General features: G+C 52.9%; 1 protein-coding gene across 1 annotated transcript in view; it reads right to left on the bottom strand.

Moving 5' to 3' along the window:
- The window catches only part of BACE2 (beta-secretase 2), an 83,895-nt gene that overhangs the window by 19,542 nt on the left and 44,053 nt on the right, over positions 1-20,300 (bottom strand). Inside the window, exons 3-8 of the mRNA XM_079155847.1 lie at positions 18,008-18,224; positions 14,510-14,638; positions 13,103-13,237; positions 11,391-11,492; positions 7,855-8,004; positions 4,652-4,820 (exon numbers count right to left, since the gene is read on the bottom strand). Of these exons, the coding sequence (XP_079011973.1) occupies positions 4,652-4,820; positions 7,855-8,004; positions 11,391-11,492; positions 13,103-13,237; positions 14,510-14,638; positions 18,008-18,224 (902 nt within the window). The remainder of the gene's footprint in view (positions 1-4,651; positions 4,821-7,854; positions 8,005-11,390; positions 11,493-13,102; positions 13,238-14,509; positions 14,639-18,007; positions 18,225-20,300) is intronic.

The following is a 20,300-nucleotide window of genomic DNA, read 5'->3' on the forward strand; positions in this document are numbered from 1 at the left end:
TGGTGTTTCACTGAAGGAACAGTCAACAATTTGTTTAATCCGCTCTCCTTTGATGGCTTGTTGGCTTTCACTGTTTCGTGAATGGCACGGTAATGCAGTTCTGTGATTCCTAAATGGTGTACTGCTTTCCCCGTTTATGAACAAAGCTGCTGCGACCCTTCCGGTCAAGACTTTGGGAAGATGTACACATTTCTCCTTCGCATACACCTAGGGTTAGAATTGCTGGGTCACGAAATAGGCATGTGCCTAATTTTAGTAGAAACTGTGGAACGGTCCTTCCACGCACACTGAACACTTCCAGGAACTATGAATCCCTAAATTTAGGATCGAAAAGAAAATTCTGCAAGCCTTCTCCGTGCATTATGCTCAATGGTGACACATGAGAAGTATTTCCCTTAGAATAAAGAGAAAATTGACCATTATTATCATTTCTATTCAATATTATCTCAGGAGGTATCACCATAATAAATATAAATAGGATATGTAAGGACTATAAATGACTAAAATGTAATATTTTCAGATTATTTGAGTGTTTTAATAGAAAATTCAGTGACTCACAAAAAAAAAAAAAAAAGACCTCAGTGATATGACTGGATAGAAGATTAATGTACAAAAAAAGTACATACTTATATAACAACCCACTAGAAAATGCTATTTTAAATAATCCCATCTATAGTAACAGCAAGAACTAAGATGTATTTAGTACATACAGTTTTTATGGGGGAAAAAATCACAACACATTGCGGTATAACATAAAAGAAGAACTAAATGAAGAAATTTAGCACATTCTTGGGGGAAAATTTGATGTAGTAAAAATGTGTATTCTTCCTATGTTAATCTATACAGTGAAGGCTGTTCTAACCAAAATCCCATTAGCACTTCCATCATCTTCACAAGATGAACACAGGGCAAACCTAGCCAGGACAATTTTAAATAAGAACAAGGAGAACAGCTCATTCGTGTGCACGAGGATTTCATGCAGCACTGTTCATAATTGCAAATATCAGAAACAACCCAAATGCTAATCTACATGGGTTTGGGCAAATAATCTGAGATTATTCATGCATGGAGATGTGATACAGCAGCTAAAATGAATGTCCTGGTCCTCATATCAACATGGAAAATCTCAAAAATGTAATTTTTTTTTCTTTTTGGTACTGAGGATTGAACTCAGGGGCACTCAACCTCTGAGTCATATCCCCAGTCCTTTCTATGTTTTATTTTGAAACAGGGTCTCACTAAGTTGCTGAGGCTAGCTTTGAACTTGCAATTCTCCTGCCTCAGCCTCCCGAGCCACTGGGATTACAGGTGTGCACCACCTCGCCCAGCTAGAAAATGCAACACTGCACAGTGCAATCAAGTAAAGTATATGCACATTACCACAGCATTCACATACACTTAAAAACAGAAAGAAAACAAAAACGACCACAAACCAACCAACAGACCTAAGCTTGTTACAAGTGTGTGTTAGGCCGCTTTTATGGCTCCCAACAGTGCCTTGATTCCTGTGTCTAACCTTGCAGGCCTCTCCCACACTGCAGTAGGGCTGCTGACCAACAGGACAGGGCAGAAGTGATGGCGGCCACTGCTGAGATTAGGTCATAAAAAGACCATGTTTCCATGGTGGTGTCCAGGCGCACTCTCTCTTGGATCACAGGTCCAGGAGAGTCCTGTCTTGAGAACATTCAGGCAGTTGTGGCAGATGCCCACATGGTGCGGAATGGGGGCTCCCGCCAGTCTCCATGAGAGTGAGCTTGGGAGCAGCATCTGCCAACAGCAGATAACTGCAGCTCAGAGCGGAAACGCTGAGCCGGAACCATCCAGCCCACCACGCTTCCATTCCTGACCCTCAAACTTCACGAGAAACGGTACTAAAGAGCTGATAAGCTTGGGGGAAAATTGTTATGCAGCGATAGATAACTAATGTAAAGTGCTCATCTCTATCTAGCAAAATCGTAAAAATGAGTAGCAATCATGAGAACAATACTTGTTAATGTCAGAATAAAGGGTAGCTCTGGGGAAGGTGCTGGAATGAGGTGTTAGCTATGATTTTTCATTTCTTCACGTTTTTGAAAGACATAGGGCACCATGTCAACAGATGTTAAATCTGGATGCTCTGTAAGTGGTACGTGTTGTGTATGGTCAGCCCTCCGCATACGTGGGTTCTACCTCTGTGAATTCAACCAACCGCAGATTAAAAATACTTGAAAAAGTGAGCCTGGACTGAACACACACAGACTTTTTCTGATCATTATTTCCTAAGTAGTGCGGTGCGACAGCCACAATGTGGCACTGACATTGTATCGGGTGTTCTGTCTGGAGATGGTTTGGGGTACAGGCGAGGGTGCGCACGGCTTCCATGCAGTGATCACCAAGACACGGGGAATGGAGCACCTGAGGACACCAGTTCTGGTGTCCCCCAGGGGTCCCAGGGCTGATCCCCCAGACACTGAGAGATGACTGCATCATTTTCTGTCATTTAGAACATTTATCTATTACTTAAGACATTTTAAAATTAAAAATTAAGAATTTTAAAAAGGAAAGGCAGGATAGACGTTCCATTTCTCAGAGTTCTACAGAGCACCAGCAGCCCCTTTAACGCAGCCCTGAGGGATGTAATTACTTTAGTGGCTAACTCATTTGCACTGAGCAGGGGACATATATCAGGGTACATTCCCACAGCCAGCAACATCAGATGTTTAGGTGCCAAAGCCTTCAAGACACTTTAAAAAAGCAACAGCACCAAAAATCTTATGTAAGAGCACCTGACAAAAAATTCAGGACAAAATGCAGGAAACAACGGGACCTGCCCAGAGACACTCCACATTAAGCCATTCCAACAGCAATCCGCTGGGGAAACTCGCTGGCGCTCCACTCCGCGGTAATAAGCAAAGTGGACCTGAGGACACAGTTGCCATAGCAGCCCCTACTTCAGTGGTAGGTATTTGACAAGGGAACAGAAATGGTGGGCAAAACTGCCTTAGTTCTTAAGATTCCCTCAGTTAAAAAGAAGTAAATCATTCACAGTTGGAAGATAGGGTGACATTTCAGGCAGCCTGGTCCCACTCAGCCCCACAGAGAGTGGTCTCACTCGGTGACCACTTAGCAGGCTGAAGTTTACGCACATGGAAGAGGGACATCTGCTCCTGAGGACGGCAAACACGGCCATCTCAAGGACTTCAGGTCTGCTCACCTGCACCAAGTCCGTCAAGTGTGCACTGATACTCGGCCAGGCGCCCCGCCAGGCAGCCATGCCCCCGGGAATAGAATACGAACTGGCTGGGAAGTCCTGGTGCAGTTTTCCCTTTTCACATTGCTTTCTTCCTTTCCCCAAATCATTGGGGCACTTTCAGAAGCCCTGTGTGCTGACCCTGGAATGTCAGGCACCCCTCTCCTGCTTTATCTACCAGGGTTCTCACCGACCAGGTTCAGACTGCAGTTTAAGTGATACACCCCAAACGTCCTCCCTAGCAATTCAGCTGAGATCATGTGCCTTTATCTTCCTGGCTCCCCACATTCTTCAGCTGGGCTGCAACATAGTGAAGGGGGCAGTGAGGCTCCCGGGGGCCGGTCCAGCGTCCCTCCCTGCCCCTCAGCTCTTGATTAAGTTCATCGAGTTCAAATTTCCTCTCCTTGCATGACACAGAGAGCTTGCATTTCACTCTGACCCGCGTTTTCTCCTCCACCTCTGTCGTCAGTTGTTTGACCCCACCCATCTTTAACTGCCCTCTCCCTCAGCATCTAACCAGCACTGCGTTCTGCCTCGGACTCCAAGGCCAAGGCAGCCCTGACTTTCTCAGCCCTTTGAACTCCGGGTCTGAGTCGCTGCAGCTACCCTGGCCACCTCCCTGTGCACTCTCCCTCCATGAATCTCCAGCAGCTCAACGCATGCTGGCTCCTCTGACTTGCCTCCTGCTGGTCAGCCTGGTCTCCCACTCGCTCGTGCCCAATCCCGCCCTTAAGCTGGGTGCTGCCTGGACTCCCGTCAGAGCACCTACTGACTCTGAAGACCCTGCAGAGCTGAGCAGCCTCTCCGCTGTCACATGAAGAGGCGCCAATCCTCAAGCCAGACTCTGCAGAATAACTCTGCTGGGTCACCCCCACACCACCCCTTCAGACACGTTTCACAAGAAAAATGGGCTCCCTGGTCTTACTGTCTTAGGATTTTGAGGAAAAGCAATGATAGGTATTTTTTTCTTATTTCATAATGAGGACTTTGTTGAGGGAAAAAATATACATAGCTTATATGTGAATGCTCTTTATTTTCCTTTAACTGTTAAAAAAACTGTAATTCAGGGGCTGGGTGCGCATGGCCCGGTGGCAGAGCACATGCTTAGCCTGGGTTCCACCCACAGCACCCCGAAAACAAAACGCAAAAACCCCGTACTCAACACCGTGACCCAAGGGAGCATCTGCGTCCCTGGGGTGGGAGGCCATTCTTGCTTGACCTGAGAGATTAATAGAGCGACCCGCGGTTGCTAAGCATTTGCCAGGTGCTGAGCGCTGGGCAGACATGTGACGTGGATCCTCTTACTGCAGCTTTCCGAAAACCCCGCCGCCCGTCCTGCTCTACCGGTGAGACCTGACGAGGGGCCACAGGCCTGCAGCCGTGCTTCCCAGTTAGTGCCCACTCAGCACGAGCAGCGCTCACCTGCACACGGGCTGGCAGCAAAGCCCACCCTCTTCTGGGCTCTGTCGAAGACCACGTAGAAGCCTTCCATGACGGTGGCACCGATCACCAGCGCATTGGTGGAGGGGGAGATGCCGAATCGGTAGCACTGGTAGTTCAGGCCAGTCCCCATCATGGGTTGGATATAAAGCTGTTGGTGAGGAGGAGAGAGAAGCAAAGAAACGGCACCCATCAGGCAACGTCACAGAACAGTGGCCGTCACTGCAGGCTCGGGGCCCCCATGGTGCAGGGGAGCCACAGAGAGACAGATGGCAGCAAGGTCTCTGCCACCCAGGAGACGAGAAGATCAAAGCACAGGGACATGTGTGCTCATGGACAGGGACAGAAGCATGAGGAGACAGACACACCACCTGGAACTGGTGCGGGCACATGCTAACAGAAGGCGTCTGTCTGTCTGTCTGATCCGACTGACACTGGGAGAGGGACCTCGCTGCACTTCCCTGTGCAGGAAAGGCGAGGGGAGGCCTGGAGGCAGGAGGCCACTGTCCCACATCGCCCGAGGCCGGACATCAGGTGGCTGCTGTTCTGGGGCACCGTCCCTGCGGTACAGTCCTGTCTCATTGGACCATCTGCAGACCCGGCCTCGAGGCCACAGGACCCTGCACCTCCTCCCTCTCTGCTCAGCACCTCGGCAGAGGGTGGCCTCGTGACAATGTTGATGAACAATGGCGCAGAGCCTGGTGGGTGTCAAAGGACACTGATCATGGACGCACATCCAGCACCGTGCAAACGGAATGTGTGACTTTCATTTGGTCCCTTCTGTGTGCGCCCAGTGGATCTTTCCAAACCATACATTTTGTAATACGTTGGGAAGCTTTAGTCTTGCTGGATTTCAGAACACACTGTCTGCCCTAAACCAAAGTAGCATAAAGAGAAAAACTAGTAGTGCTTAGGCTGAAAAAAGTACGATATTAAGAGTATGTTAAAAAAAATCAGAATTGCCCTGTTGGCTGAGGCTCGGGTATGCTATTATTTTACTTGATTTTTAAAAAAGATTTTTATTGGTGCATTGTAATTATACACGACGGCAGGATTTATTATGCCCTATTTGTACACACATCGTACATGTAACCTGATGCTGCACCAGTGGCCACCTGCCCGTCTGACAAGCCTGGATGGCTGCCCTGGGTTTTGCAAGGGGGCTGGCGGTCAGGCCCAGCTGCTCAGGGGGGACTCCCCAAACCCTCCCTGAGGGGCACAGCAGCAAGGGGAGCCCACAGAACCTCATTTCCCAACTGATCGTCTCTGAACTCCCCCGGCAAGGGGTGGAGTGCAAAAGGAATAGGGACGTGGGTCAGAAACCAGCACTACAGCAGGGCAAAGAGCCGAACAGAGGAAAGCGCGAGCTGGTCAGTCAACCCCCGAGGCCACCACGTCCCAGGTGGGAGTCACGGTGAGTCTCGAGAGGGGACAGCCGCAGTCGCCAGGATGGTCCCGTGTGGCCCGACGCTTGGTCCTCACAGCAGCTCCCTGCCAGCTTCGGCTCTGTGGCTCTGGTGGCCACAACCTGACTGCAGGCCCCACGCTGCTTCCCTGGCTTCTGGGCCTGTCAATCAGCCCTCCTGCCATTTGTTCACCATTTCAAGCTCACCTCTGTCCTCAGGCTGGCTTTGGACACTGGCTACAAGCCACATTGATGAAACAGCGACCAGGTGTTGCTGTTTGACCGGCCAGTTGTTATAAACAACACATTATTCTAAAGATGCTGAGAATAAACGGTCCTAACACCGTCTGTGTGGGGCACTCCCCTCTCCAAGGTCATCTGGAAACGTCTTTGGTAAGCGTCACTGCTTCTCCTCCACAGTGGAAGAGACAGACGCAGGAAGGGCCAAGCCACCTGCTCCAAGGTGCATGGGAGTCAAGGGCGGTGCTGAGGGGCAGCCCCTCATGCCTGGCCTGCGTGTCCTCTGCTGAGCTGCACTTCTGAGCTGTCAGTCTTCCCCCCAGGACTCAGGGAACAAAGCGGTACGGCTTCCTCCTTCTGAAGTCAGTCCCCCTCCAGATCCCTCAGCCCCAGTTCTTAGATCCCAACGGGGACACACAGCCAGCAAGCACCTGCCCCCTACTGCCTACCCCTGGGGGAGGAAGGTGGTCTCTAAATCTCAAGGTGCCCATCTGCATCCTCCAGGAATTAATAACCCATAGAGGAGGAAATGAAAGATGATCTTTAAAAAGAAAGCAGAAGTCGAATGGAAAAAGGAAACCACATAGAATACATCCTAAATATGTGGCTCCACCCAGACGGAAGGCCTGGAAAACACGTAGCACGTGCTTGAAGGGCAAGTTCACAAACGGTGATCTGCTCCGAATCTCAACAAAAGCTGGCTTGTCTGAGTCGGGTCTCAGGAGGCGGGAGGACTCTGCACGCACGGAGCAGGAGGAGCAAGAGGGATTCCAGGCAGGGGCTGGAGGGACTCAGGCCAGGAGCCAGAACGGGCAAGAGGCACCGCTGGTCAGACACGGCCATGGGCAGGGGTGGGGTGGGGTGGGTGGATTGGCTGCAAAGGGGGAGCCAGCCTGCTGGAGGTGAGGGACGAGCAGGGCTGGGGGTCTGGGAGGAGTGAGGGTACGGCCGAGGAAGATGATCAGGGTCTACTCAGGCACTTAGGACACAGGAGGACTCTGCGGCCACCGGAATCAGAGCAAAAAATAATGACGTCTCCATCTGGAGTAAAGTGGAGTTGTGGTACCACGTCACCTAACCCTCCACACCATGGCTCTGAGGCTCCTTCCACTGTGAGGGGCTTCTCTGTCCCCAGCCCTGGAATCTGGTGACCCTGGGCTCCTTTGGAAGGCACTGTGGAAGAGACAGCTACCAGTTCTGAGGCCAGAGGTCAGGGGCCACGGTGGGGCTCCTCTCTGAGAACCCCATTTCAATATCAAAGTCAGGCATGCTGCCCAGCATGCTGCCCAACTGGCCCCGGACTGTGCATGAGGCCATCCTCCAGCACCCTGGGTGGGGGCCAAGGAGCCCAGCGCCCCCTGCTGACCAGAGACTGGGAGCCAGCTTGGTGGAGATCCGCAGACCTGCTGGCTCAGAGCAGCGGCCAGCGTGCGCCTTGGCGGTAACGGCTGTCCAGTGGGGTGTGACACCTGCAGCGCACGGGCCTCCTTGAAAGCGCACCTTGGTAAGAGAAGCGGGGACACAGAGGCTCAGCGGGTACCTGAGGCAGGACGGTGATGCGGAACGCTCTGCTGGAGTTCTCGGCCCTCAGGTAGATGGAGATTTTAGGGAAGTAGGACCAAGGTGTTTCAGAATTCACCCAGCATGCCAGCTGGGCCCCGGTCCAGAACCCGGCAGAGAATTCTGGAATCTAGACAAAACAAGATCCCGTGAGAAGCAGGGACCAGTCTGGCGCATCAACAGGAAAGAGCGCCTGGCTTGCCTGGTCCCCTCGCCAGACACCCACGGACATAAACAGTTTTGTGTGGACACGGTGGCGGGGGCTTCCGCCTCCTGGAAGGGTGTTGGTACCAAGGAGACAATGATCATGAACACCGCTCAGACACACGGAGCACCGAGCTCACGCCGCGTGGTGATGACGACGCCCGCCTTCCACCCCAGCCAGGAGGCATTCGACCCCTTCACCTCGCAGACAGGCAGGGAGAGCAGAGAGGAGCCACATCCCACCCCAGGCCCCACGGAGGAGGGCAGCGGCCCTCTGGAAGAGAGATCCTATTGCCCTCGAGGCCCTTTTGGGCATCACTGCCCTCTGGATTCCATGACCCAGTGAGGACTCTGCTCTTCTGGAGCCTCTCAGTCCTCCTCCACATCCTGGCTCAGGGGCCACCTGTGGGCAAGGCCTCCTGATTCCCCACGGGGCGCCTGCGGCAAGCACGGCCCACCTCTCCTGCAGGCCCTCCTCCAGGGCCTTAGCGCCCCGCGCTTCCTGGTATGGTCACTTCTGTTTCCAGCACCAGAGCCTAAGTTCTCCCAGGACAGAGGTCTGTTTGTCCCCATGTTGTCTGGACACCTGCACACGGATGAGACTCAGGAAACGTGGCTGGGGCGGGGGATGAATGGAACCCAGGGACATAAACACGGCCACCAGCTCCTGGCCCACTTGTGCCTCCCACTGTGAGCGGGCAGAGCCACACCCACCTGCTGTGGACCCTGCAGGCTCCTTACACCTGTGTGTCTCCCAGCAACATTGCTGAGCAGCCTCCCCAGCCACCCTCCTCCACCGCCCACCCCTGAGGCAAGGCAAAGCACACCTGGTGTGTGTCCTGCACGTCACCCACACAGTGTCTCCCTGGGGCAGACTGAGGAGGGAACAAGAAGGAGGGAGAAGGGATGTCTGTCCAGGGAGCTGAGCATGAGCTTTGGGTGGTGGACACAGCCCAGGAGGGCCCCGGGCGGGGGCCACAGCTGGAGCCCTCCCAGCTCAGGGATGGAGAGTTTAGGGAGGTAGGACCAAGGTGAGCTCATGTGGGGCACCCCATACGGCCGGTGGGGTCCCTTCTGGATACAGACCCTGCAAACACTAACTCAATGTCCCACCAGAAGTATCCAAGCCCAGGGACAGAGTCCAGTGTTTTCGCCCCTTTAGCTCTCTGAACCCAGTCTTCTCCTCGCCTAGGGAGGAAACCAAGGCAGGAAAGCCAGAAACAAGGACCTCGCTGGCGGAGGAACAGGCTCGATGGACTGCTCATGCCAAGACAGACAACGCACTCTGGTGGAGTTTTCTTGCCCAAGGCAAACAAGCTGCCCACGCTTCTCCTTCCTGATTGGTGCAGAATGAAGTCAGAGGATAATTTTAGACAAAGCAAGCAGATGTCATCACTCACTCCTCCTCCTCAGGTCAGGGACTGCTGGACACCTGTGTGCGCTCAGGGGGCTCCTGCCTTCTACCCGCAGAGCCAGACAGCTGGATGCCACCGCGCCACACGCCGACCCTTCCAACTCACCCCTGGGACACGAGCAAACCTGGACCATTCAGAAGACCAAGCCTGAAGAGCCCACGATAAGCCCGCAGAGTGTGCTTTTGCTGTCTAAGAAACGGGTCCACCGCTCCTCATCTCAAGGTCGGTCTGGTGTTTCACAGGCACCCCGACTTCACGGCACTGAAATCCTGGCTTGGCGTTTTGGATTCAGTCGATGCTGAGCGAGCTGGGGATGGCCCTGGTATCCGCTGCAGCTGCCCGGAGGCCCTCCCCCGTGAGTCCACCCGAGGCCCTGCGCCCTCCCTTGCCATTTCCCTCCGTGGCCGTGGACCTGCTTCTGCTCTTCCCACAAAGCTTTGGCTCAGGACAACTGGAGTCCCTCTTGCCCCACGTGTCTGCTACAAGCTGCAACAAAGTGACAGTCAAGCATCTTCTTGTCAGTCCATCCCAGTGGACTGGCAGGACACCAGACCCACACTGGCCCCCTGGCTTTGCGTCGGAAAGGCTTATTTTTGGTGATCTTGCAGAGATGACCTCAAGTGCACAGATGCCAGGTAAACACTTACCAAGTAATAAGAGGGGTCCCGACAAATTGCAGCCATCGCTGAGTGTCACCAGAGCTCTCCTTACCAAATGCCGACCACACACCAGACTGGGGCATTTCCCCCGGGTCCCCTCAATGACCTCAGAGAGGGGGACATGGGGGCTCCCAGAGGGCAGCTCTCTCCAGGCACCCAGCCACCAAGTGGACACCACTGGGTTCCGTCTGACCCCAAAGCTACGTTCTGCCCAGGGCTTTTGGACATGCGGTGTTGTCCTGACTGACCAGAAAGTCGGGGGGACACTGAAAGTTCAGCAGCCAGGTCCCAACAGCCATGATTTTAACTGCCCTTCTGAGCATGGCCACGAAATAATGATCAGTTTGGCCAACAGACCTTTCTCGTCTGTGCAACAAAATCATTCCTTCCACAGACGCAGGAGAGAAGTCGCACAACTCGGACGAAGGCCAGAGACGAGGTGTTGCAGCCAGACATGTTCTGATTTAAAGGCCGTGCGTTCGTCCTCCACACGCATCACTTGAACTCGCAGTCGCGCACAGAGTGAAGCGCTCCAGCCGACCACAGCTGTGTCTACAGCGGAGGTTCCGGGCCACCTGCCACAGAGCTGCATGGTGCCTGCCTCCAAGTGACAGTGTGGCGTTTGTGCCGATGCTGGGCACAACCCAGTCCTGTGGAAGCCTGGGCGTACAAGGTCACGCACACGTGATAATAACGAGAGGAAACCACCAGGTCCGGTTCACCTGCTGGTGCCCTGTGCTTTTTAGGGCTGCTTTGGAGCTCACCCCTTCCCCAGGTCGTAAACGGCAAGCTTGCTGTAGAACCGAGGCTGGCCAACAGCAGGGCGTGAGCCCCGTGCCGCCAGGCTCCTCTAAGCACGTGCCACCACGTCGGCACAGCTGTGGCATGGCCCAGCCAGGCATCTCCGACTGCTCCATCCTCAAGTGACGGGATTGCAGTCACATCGCCAATCCTTCCCATCTCAGGTTTAAAAGGTATCACACCACCTGCGCTGAGATCAGAATACCGAGCAGAACTGCGCATTCAGAGCCGACTGCTGAGGTTAAGAGGGAGACATTATCCGCTGGGTAGCATCAGAAAGCAAGACTGTGAGCTCTGTAATAATAGTCTTAAAAGTCTACCCTTGAATACTCTCAGAGCACACAGAGCAAGAGCCCGGAGACTCTACCACAGTGCTGCTCCGGGTGTGTGACCGCCACCCAGGGCTCCGAAAGATTCACGAGCATATTGAGACTCACCAGGGACGTGCGGGCCACGGCCTCCACCACCGCGTCGAATACCTTCTGGGGCAGGCGCAGCAGCGTGGTGCCACTGTCCACGATGGCCTTGTCTGCGTTATACTAGACGGGGTGGGGGGAGAGGGCTTCGTGTCAGTGCACACTCACGCCAGCATGGCGCACCTGCCACCCAGAGCTGCCCCGAGCCCTCACCAAGGACCCCCACCCCAGGACAGAGGGAAGACCGTCTCATGCAAGAGGCTGACATGGCTTATTAAAGCCACCTCTACACACTGTACCATGTCGACCTCCCACCACCCAACTAGTGGAGGACAGTTTCCCAACGGCTGCCTGTGTGTGTCTGAGAGGAAACTGGGCAGCGTGCATGCGCACACACACACATACACACACACACACACACACACACACACACACACACACACACACACGGCATTGCCAGCCCTGTCCCTACCTGTCACATTCTCAATGAGAAAGGGGGTCAGTGGGCCAACCACAGACCAGCCACTACATCCACTTGGACACAACAGTTTAAGGGAAGCTGCCTGGGAAGAGGAGCAGTCATGGCCAATTTGAACCCCCTACTTTTAAGGCAAGCTCGTGATTCCCATGGCCAAATATACCAATGAAGTCAAAAGGAAATGAACAGGAGGAGGTAAGAATTTTAAGAAAATGAAACATACCAACTTGTTAATATTATTTTCAAACATGCCTATTTTCAGTTTAAAAAACTAATGTGAAATTCAACTCAACCTGCTCATAAAACTATGTATTTGTGTTCTTGTATGAAGAGTAAATACATGACAGCCCCCTAGGAAGCCGGAGCTCTTTTGAGGGAGAGGTGGCATGTAGGGCAGGCAGGAAAGAACACAGGGCCTAGGAATCCCACCTGGAGACACGTGCTGTGCATGTGCGTGCGCGCGCACACACACACACACACACACACACACAGACACACACCACACGCTCGGGGAGCTGGCGCTGCATCTCGAGGCCCCGCATTTGATTCCATCAGCGGATTGTTAAATGTGGTAGTGCCAGTGCCGTCAACACAGATTTGGGGCTGAAACACTTCATAGCCAGAGACCCAGGGGCGTCAGCCTTGGTTTCCGGGTGTCTGCTTGTGAGCACTCATGGTGGAGGGTGGTGAAGGGCAGGGCGCCTGGAGGGCAGGAGCACAGGGGCCCACGGGGTCACCACAGGCCATTCTGAAAAGGCGGAGAAGGCCAAGGCTCCTCAGCCACAGCGCTCGTGACGTCCCACATGCCCCAAGCGTTGCCTGGGGGCAGTGAGGGGGTGAGGCGGTGAGCAGGAGACACGGCCTCACACTGCAGGACCCTGGGCCAGCCACGCCTGCCTCCTGCGTCTGCACAGGGTGGATCCAGCTGATGGCTGTTGTTGTTCACGTTTGCTAAATTCTTGTCCCCTCCATCCCCCATATTGATACAAATCTTCTTATTTCATCCTCTGCAGTCGAGGCCAGGGACCCTCAGGCCAGGTCACTTACTGCCTGCCTTATGCTAACTTTGCCCCATTAAGCCAGGGGGTCTCGGGGGTAGAATTCATAGATTAAACTTCTTATCCACAAAGGCCCAGCGTCTTTGCACACAAGGGTCCCCTGACTATCCTGTGACACATGAGCCTTCTGATGTCCTGTGCTGGCTCTAGCTTGCCACGCATGGGCCCAGATAGGCACAGCAGTGGTGGGTGCTCACCTCTGTGCAGTCCAGGTTAAGGCTCTGGCCTCCAATTTCCAATTTCAGAATTTCTATCTGATAATACCACTCCTCCTTTATGGGGGTATACCAGATGTCTCCTTTATACAAACTGGGTTCGATTCCACCCAGGACCTGGGGAGAAAAGTTATGGTGTAAGAGGAAACACAGATAACAGCTTCCACCAAGAAGCACTCGCTCGTGGGCAAAGCTTCCCTGGAATCAGCACTTGCTCTTTATTGTCAAGTTGTGAAGCAAAGGCGAATGCTCGAGAGTTAAACAGGGAATGTTTGGGGCCACGACTCCAGGGTCAGCCAGTGCCATGCCCTGGTGTGATCAAGACCCCGCATGGTGTCCTTATCTAAGGGAAGCATACAGGACTCCAGCTTCTGTTGAGACCTCCATCCCAAACAGATGCAATAAAATGCCTAGCGGCCCTGACAGAGGGCTTTGAGTACCCTGGAAGGCAGGGACGAGGGAAGCAGAGCACAGAGCTTCCCCGTCACAGCGTCATCCTGCAAGGGTTAGACCACCCTGTCCCCTGGGAGTGGGGAACAGAGCACTGGGAAGCTGGGTACAGTGGTACACATCCGTAATCCCAGCCACTTGGGAGGCTGAGACAGGGGAATCACAAGTTCAAGACCAACCTTGGCAACTTAGTGAGACCTTGTCTCAAAATAAAAAATAAAAAGGAGGGGAGCTGGGGTGCAGCTCAGTGGTAGAGCAACCCTGCGTTTAACCCTCAGTACCAAGAAAGAAAAGAAAAAGAGAGGAGAGGAGGGGAGGGTGAGGAGAGAAAAGACAACCTGGGAGTATTGGGAGCAGAGCAGGTGGACCATCAGCAGGCGACAGTGGCTGGGACTGCGTGCTGGGCATGCCTCTTGGGGTCGGGCAGAGGGACTGGCCAGCTCTCCCTGACAGGGTCCTCCTCGTGCATCTTGTCCCTCTGCCTTAGAGGTCTGGGGCAGGGTCCCCCAAGGGAAGCTCCGGCCACAAGGTGTCTGCGGCCGTTGGCCTGGATTGCGTTTCCACACTAAGTGCCAGCTGCATGTGCCGAGTGCAGATGTCCCTTCTCCTGGGGAGTGCACAGACCCCACCCACAGCCGTGCCCCACTGCCACAGCCCCTCTCCTCCTCCTTGCCCTTCCCCACTCCCTGAAAGTTGTATGCTTTCAAAGGGCAATAAAGACAGAGTGAATGGGATCTGGAGAAGATGTTTCAGATGGTGGCATGATCGGGGGTTAAGAGTAATACCCGGGCTTCTCCATTTTTAAAGGTTCTGTAACTAGAATTATCGAAGTGTTATGGTGCCTGTGTGTGCAACATTTCTCCTCCGGATTTCAATAAAGCTGAAACAACCCCATCCATTTGTGATTTTTTCATCCCTTTAAGACTAAAAGATACCCACAAGACTACCTCCGTTGGTACCAGATCCGGCTACTGGCAGTCCCGCCCCACACATCTGCATGGAGAAGATGTTGGGGATCTTTGCTTGTGTCACCAGGGAGTCGAAGAAGGTCTTCAGAGAGCTTGACGGCTGAGGAGAGCGAAAAGAAGGACCAGAGCTTCCTGAGTCACGGCAGAGACAAGGTGACCTGCGGAGGCACCACGCACCATCCCGGTTTTCTGGGTCTTTCAACTTAGAGTCTTCCAGCTGAGCCCCGAACCGGCTTTGGTGAGGTGCGGAACCTGAGCTCCCCTTTGGAAGGGCGCCGCCGTGAAAGGAGGCGGTGCTTCCAGGAGCAGGACAGACACTCCGGGCTGCTCACGGCGGGCTCGAGGGGGCAAGGGACTGCGAGGAAGGGGGTCAGGGGAGAGTGGGTGCCTGACCTCACACCCTGCAGGGTGCCAGGGATGTGTCCCCAGGAGCTACCGCTGCTCTAGAGCTTGATCACCGCCCAGCTGTAGCCCCACATCAAGTGGCTGGTGACCGGCCCACCGGGACAGCGAGGCCCTGGCCCCAGGGCCTGCAGGGCACCTGGGCCCTATCAGCAGGACTCTGCTGTCATCAGGAAAGTGTCAGTAAAGGATCAGAGAGACCCTGAGTTGAAAAGGCCAGTGACCCAGGGGAAGGGGAATGAAACTGGCCAACTATGCGCACGCCCGAGTAGGTGCCCGTGAAACCCGCTTCTGGGGAAGGACGGGCAGCAAGGAGAAAGGGCCCGAAACCAGAGCCTGGTGAGACCCTGACAAACTGCAGCAGGCCTGCCTGCTCTGTGCTGCCCCTGCTCGTGGCTGCAGGTGCAGAAGACACCCATTCCTGCAGAAGGCCTCAACGGAAAGAGGGAGGGGTTCTCTGCAAACAGCTCCAAGTGGGGCGAGTTGGGGCGCAGGCAGCCACGGAGGAAGGCACTGACGAGAGGCTTGAGTTCAGATAACAGGGAGCATCTAGGAAAGCCATTCGGGGATGGTGGGGGTCAGCTTTAATGCCAACACAGCAATGAACTGCAGAGGCAGAGGCTGGTGGCGTCCTCTGACACTGCGGTCACTCCTGAGGAAGGGTGACTTAGTGAGTGAGGACTGAGATCACCACGCTGGAGAAGCGAGCTCAGTACCAGCAAGCTGCGCCTCTGCTGGCTCACTCACCCGCATCTGGCCACCAGCTTGCTACCTGCAGTAGAGTTACATGTCCAAACACACTTTTTAGGTCACCGGGGGACATGAGGCCCCTGCGGGAGGGTGGGGTCTGGTGGGCCCGTCTGGCTGCCTTCCCGAGAGGCAGCAGGGCACACGACACCACCTGGACTGAGGCCTGGCTCCGCCCTGCCAACCAGGGTTGCCTTTGTTTCCTGTCCGATAGCCATCACCTGCCAGACCTGTTTGGGACCTAAGTGGGACAGTGCACACAGTCAAGGCTCTGCTATCATTCTGCTGAGCCACTCTCCACTCCGACCGGACCTCAGGATTCAAAACCAGGCAGCTGCTCAGGATCAACCCCAAAGGAGCCTCATCCAGCCGGTGCGCAGCAGGACCCCAGCATCTGCAGTGTAAGCAGCCCTGTGGTGGTCATGACGCACAGCGTTGGTGAGGACACCTGGGGCTGGCCAGGGACACCACACGTGACCTCCCCTGAGTGCCTGACACCCTGTTCCGGAAACACTGGACGCCTGGCTGGGAGCTCGGTGCTGGTCCTCCCACTTGGTTCAGTCCCTACAGATCCTATTACTGGCTCCTCTGACTTGGGGAACATGAAGCCAATTGTTATCATCTTAGAATTTCATAGATGAAGAGATAAAAGGTCATGTGGGGAGTCTGAATAGCCCCCTAAGACCCCAAAGTAGTTTGTTATCACAGAAGTTTCATGCTCTCTTAATTACAGATAATTGAAATTTACTCTATCATCTTTAAAATAATTAGCATAAAATCAATCATGCTCACACCTTTCATTTCCAAACAGCCACATAAAGATGAGATGTTCTGCCCAAGGTCACACTGTCAGTGAAATTGGATTTTCGGAGGGTTTTTATTTTTTTTAATTACTTTTTTAGATGCTGATAGACATTTATTTTATTCTTTTATTTTTATGCAGTTCTGAGGATCAAACCCAGTGCCTCACACATGCTAGGCAAGCTCTCCACCACTGAGCCACAACCCCAGTCCCAAAATTGGATTTACTAAGTTTCTACCACTCTGCAAATCTATAAGTTCACCCAGGCTGCTGAGGACAAAGGGCTGTGGGCTGCTTGTAGAGAGGGTGAGCTGTGTGCTGAGTGGAGGGCCAGCCTCTCTGACCCTGTACCCACATGAAGAGACCACGGCCTTACTAGGTATGTGTCACAGGCCATGAGCCTTCAGTGAATTGACAGCTTGTGATGGTCTCAGCCCTGTGCCTGACAGGCACCCGGAAAGTTAGCCTCTCTCCATCGGAAGCCAAGGGTTGGCCCTCCACCTATCTGCTCCCACCATACACCACTTTCTAATAAACTTGAACTGGAGTAAATGTTCCCACACGATGGGCAAAGTGGCCTTCCTTTCTGGACCATCATGGGCCCAGAGGGTCTGTTGCCAGAGCCACTACACCCCCTTCTCCAACGCTGAACTCTGCCTCAAAGTCCAAGGCTGCACCAAGAAGCCAGGTGTAGGGCCCAAGGCCAGCACTACAAGAGGGACCCGTCTGCTTTTCTCAAGTACAGGCAAACCTGCCTGCAAGACTCTGAGAGCCCAGGGCACACCCCTGGAATTGAATCCAGATTGTTCTGGCAATGCTTCCTCCTGGAAATGCACCTTCCTATCTCCCTCTTCTGCACACCATTATTTCTTTGGGGTTGGCCCCAAGTTTGAATATTTGCAGAACATCCAATGCTGTCCTGCACCATGCTGAGAAGACCACGATGCTACTCAGAGGGAGGCCCACGGCCTCCCTGGCTCACGTTGAGGGGCTGGCCATCCCCAGGGCACCTCTGCCTGTTCCTGTTCCAGCTGTGTCCTTGGAGGTTCATGACAGGACAGGAACATGATGCTCTCAGCTCAGGAAGGACACCTCCACCTGCTGGTGTCCCAAGACCACCCCAAGCCCCATCTTCACGTGCATGTGTGAACTAAATACACGTGGGTTTTCTTTTAATCCTGTTCTAGTAGAAACTCCTGGAAAAAACCTCCATAATCAACACAATTCAGATTCTGCTAATGTGTTTTAGCAACAGAACTAAAAGAATCAAAACAAAAACAGAAGAGCTGATGCTATCTTTAAATCCTGCAGGAAGGTCCTGCCGAGAAATGTCCCCACTGCCTTTAATTGTACAAGTGCTCAGAACTGTGTGTGAGCACTGGTCTGCTTCAACCGTGGATCCTCACGGGGTGTCTTCAGGGGCAGCCTCACCTCTTAGCCCTGAATGGCTGGCTTTCAGAGCCTCATCCCTCACTTATTAACTTAAGTAAATGACTGGAATCCCTGGATTTGCCTCACCTTGGCCAGGGTGGCATAAGCAAGTCCAAGTATTCCATTCCATTTGATCCCAGGCAGAAAGAAATTCTCCGACTTGAAGATAGTGGCAATGTTGACGAGGAATGAACTGTTGAAGCCCTTTGGGATGGTGACCACGTCCTCCCCCACGAAGCCAGTCCAGCTCCCCTGTGTGTACTTCACAGTGACGTCGAAACCCTTGAATCGATAGGTGCTGGACCTGCAGAAGGAAAAGAAAAGTCCGTTGAATTCTGTGCACAGAGCCAGGTTCCCTGACCCAGAGAGGCAGAAGGGTGGTCACCGTGGACAGGACAGCTGTCCCCATCACAGCCTGCTGTGAGCAGTTCCTCACGACCAACAGTGCCAGCGCTGACAAGGTGACCCTTTTCCCCAGATATGATCACTCGCATGCTGACAGGGTTGTTGTGCTGTCAGGAAGGGTGGGTCTGGGGTTATCCTGAAACTCTCAAGTATACTTCTCCCTGTCCTCCCACCAACCCATGGATAGGGCCTCACTCCACCACTTCAGCCTCCAAAGAACACAACCACATCTGAACATCTGCCTGGCTCTCTGGCTTTGCAGGCACTCGCTGCTGCTCTGTGACACAAGGGTGTTGGAAGCCCGGAAGAAGGCTTTACCAGCTCTGCCAGTAGGTATTGAGCTCAGATTCATAATATGACCCATGTGACAAAGTCCAAGCCCCCCCCAGAAGCCCAGGTCCTTCCTCCTCAGAACCAGCACTGGCCCCACAGTCACAGGTCCTTCTTAAAGCTCTCCCGATGCCTCAAAGCTGATTACACTCATATCTTAATGCTGGCATGACCCAGAACCTGGGGCACATCTGATCCCAAGGACCACAGTTACTGACACAGAATAACATGAACAAGGGCAGGCGATGGGCCAGACAGATGGCAATCCCATCCTCTTCAGAATCATCCAATGAGGGGAGACCTAGGCATGTGAGTACACAGCATTTCAGGTAGAATGAGAGTCAACTGGAGCTACTGTGGGGAAGAAGCAAGATGGCGGGAAAGCAAGTGACTTCTGGTGAGAGAGGCCTCTCTTGATACCAGGACAAGGAGTCCTGTAGCTCTCTGAGGAGGCTAGGAGAAAACAGCAGGTGTCAGAGTCCTGGGTGTCCATCCCTATAGTCCTTCTTGTGTCCATGTGATTCTGAACACGCTTAGGCTACAGGAAGGGACCTAAGGAACCTCTGTAGGCAGACATCTGGGCATTCAAACCAGAAAATGACCAGGTTCCTAAGAAAGTGTCAGATCACCAAGTCAACAACTTTGGAGGGTTCTTGTGCCTGCAGTTCCAGTCCACCCTGCTCCCACAGGAAGTCCGCACAGCAGCAACACAAGCTAAACGTCTCTGTCGTCGGAACAAACACAGTCTTGTTTGGAGTCAGGGAAGAAGCTAAGTCAGAGATGACATGATTCTGTATTTATGTATATTTATTTATTTTTGGTATATTTCATAAACTATACAAATATCAGCCATTTCAATTTGTTAATGGCACTTCTGAGAATCTGACTCTGAGGAAATACTCAGGAATAGATACGGTCATTATGTTTTATTTATAAGAGCAAAACAGGTGGAAACAAACCAAGTGCCTGGTAAAAAGGAAACAGTTCAATAAATTATGGTACGTCTGTAAGATAGATTATTATGCAGGAACATAAACATGGTATTTCCTAAGAAATTTTAAGTATTGGAAAAATTAAGTTAAAAGAAAACTTTGTTCCTGTGGTAAAATATTCAAAACTACTTATCACAGTCAAATATTAGCAGTGGCTGCCCCTGGGTAGTAGGGTTTAATAGAGAGATTAACCCATCCTGGTGGTTTAATCGTGCTGTAACTTCTGTATATGTGAATTTTATAATCAGGAAAAAATGCTATTTAAAAAAAAATGTCTGGCAAACAAATTTCAGTGAAGTTTAATTTATTCTCACTTTTATTACAGAGAATAAACTAAGAAGGGTGTTGAATTTTAATATCAGTTTACCATTTGCATTTCCTCCACCGTGGTCCTAAAGTAAGAGAAATACTGAGTGAACGTTTTGTACACACGCCTCCTGAGAAGGGGCAGGCACAGAGACAAAAGAGTGCGAGCAGCAGAGCCCAGCACCCGGAGCCCCCGCTGTCCCACCAGAAGTCGCCAAGTACAGTGCAGTGGGACCTTTGGGTGAGAGTATCTGAGGATGGGAGGAATGCCAAATTTCAGGGTCAGTGCAAATTCAGATGGACCTGGCACACAGGAGGGCATGCACACATTTATGTTCAATGCCAAG

Source organism: Sciurus vulgaris (assembly GCF_902686455.1).
Source record: "Sciurus vulgaris genome assembly, chromosome: 10".
Taxonomy (NCBI): Eukaryota; Metazoa; Chordata; class Mammalia; order Rodentia; family Sciuridae; genus Sciurus; species Sciurus vulgaris.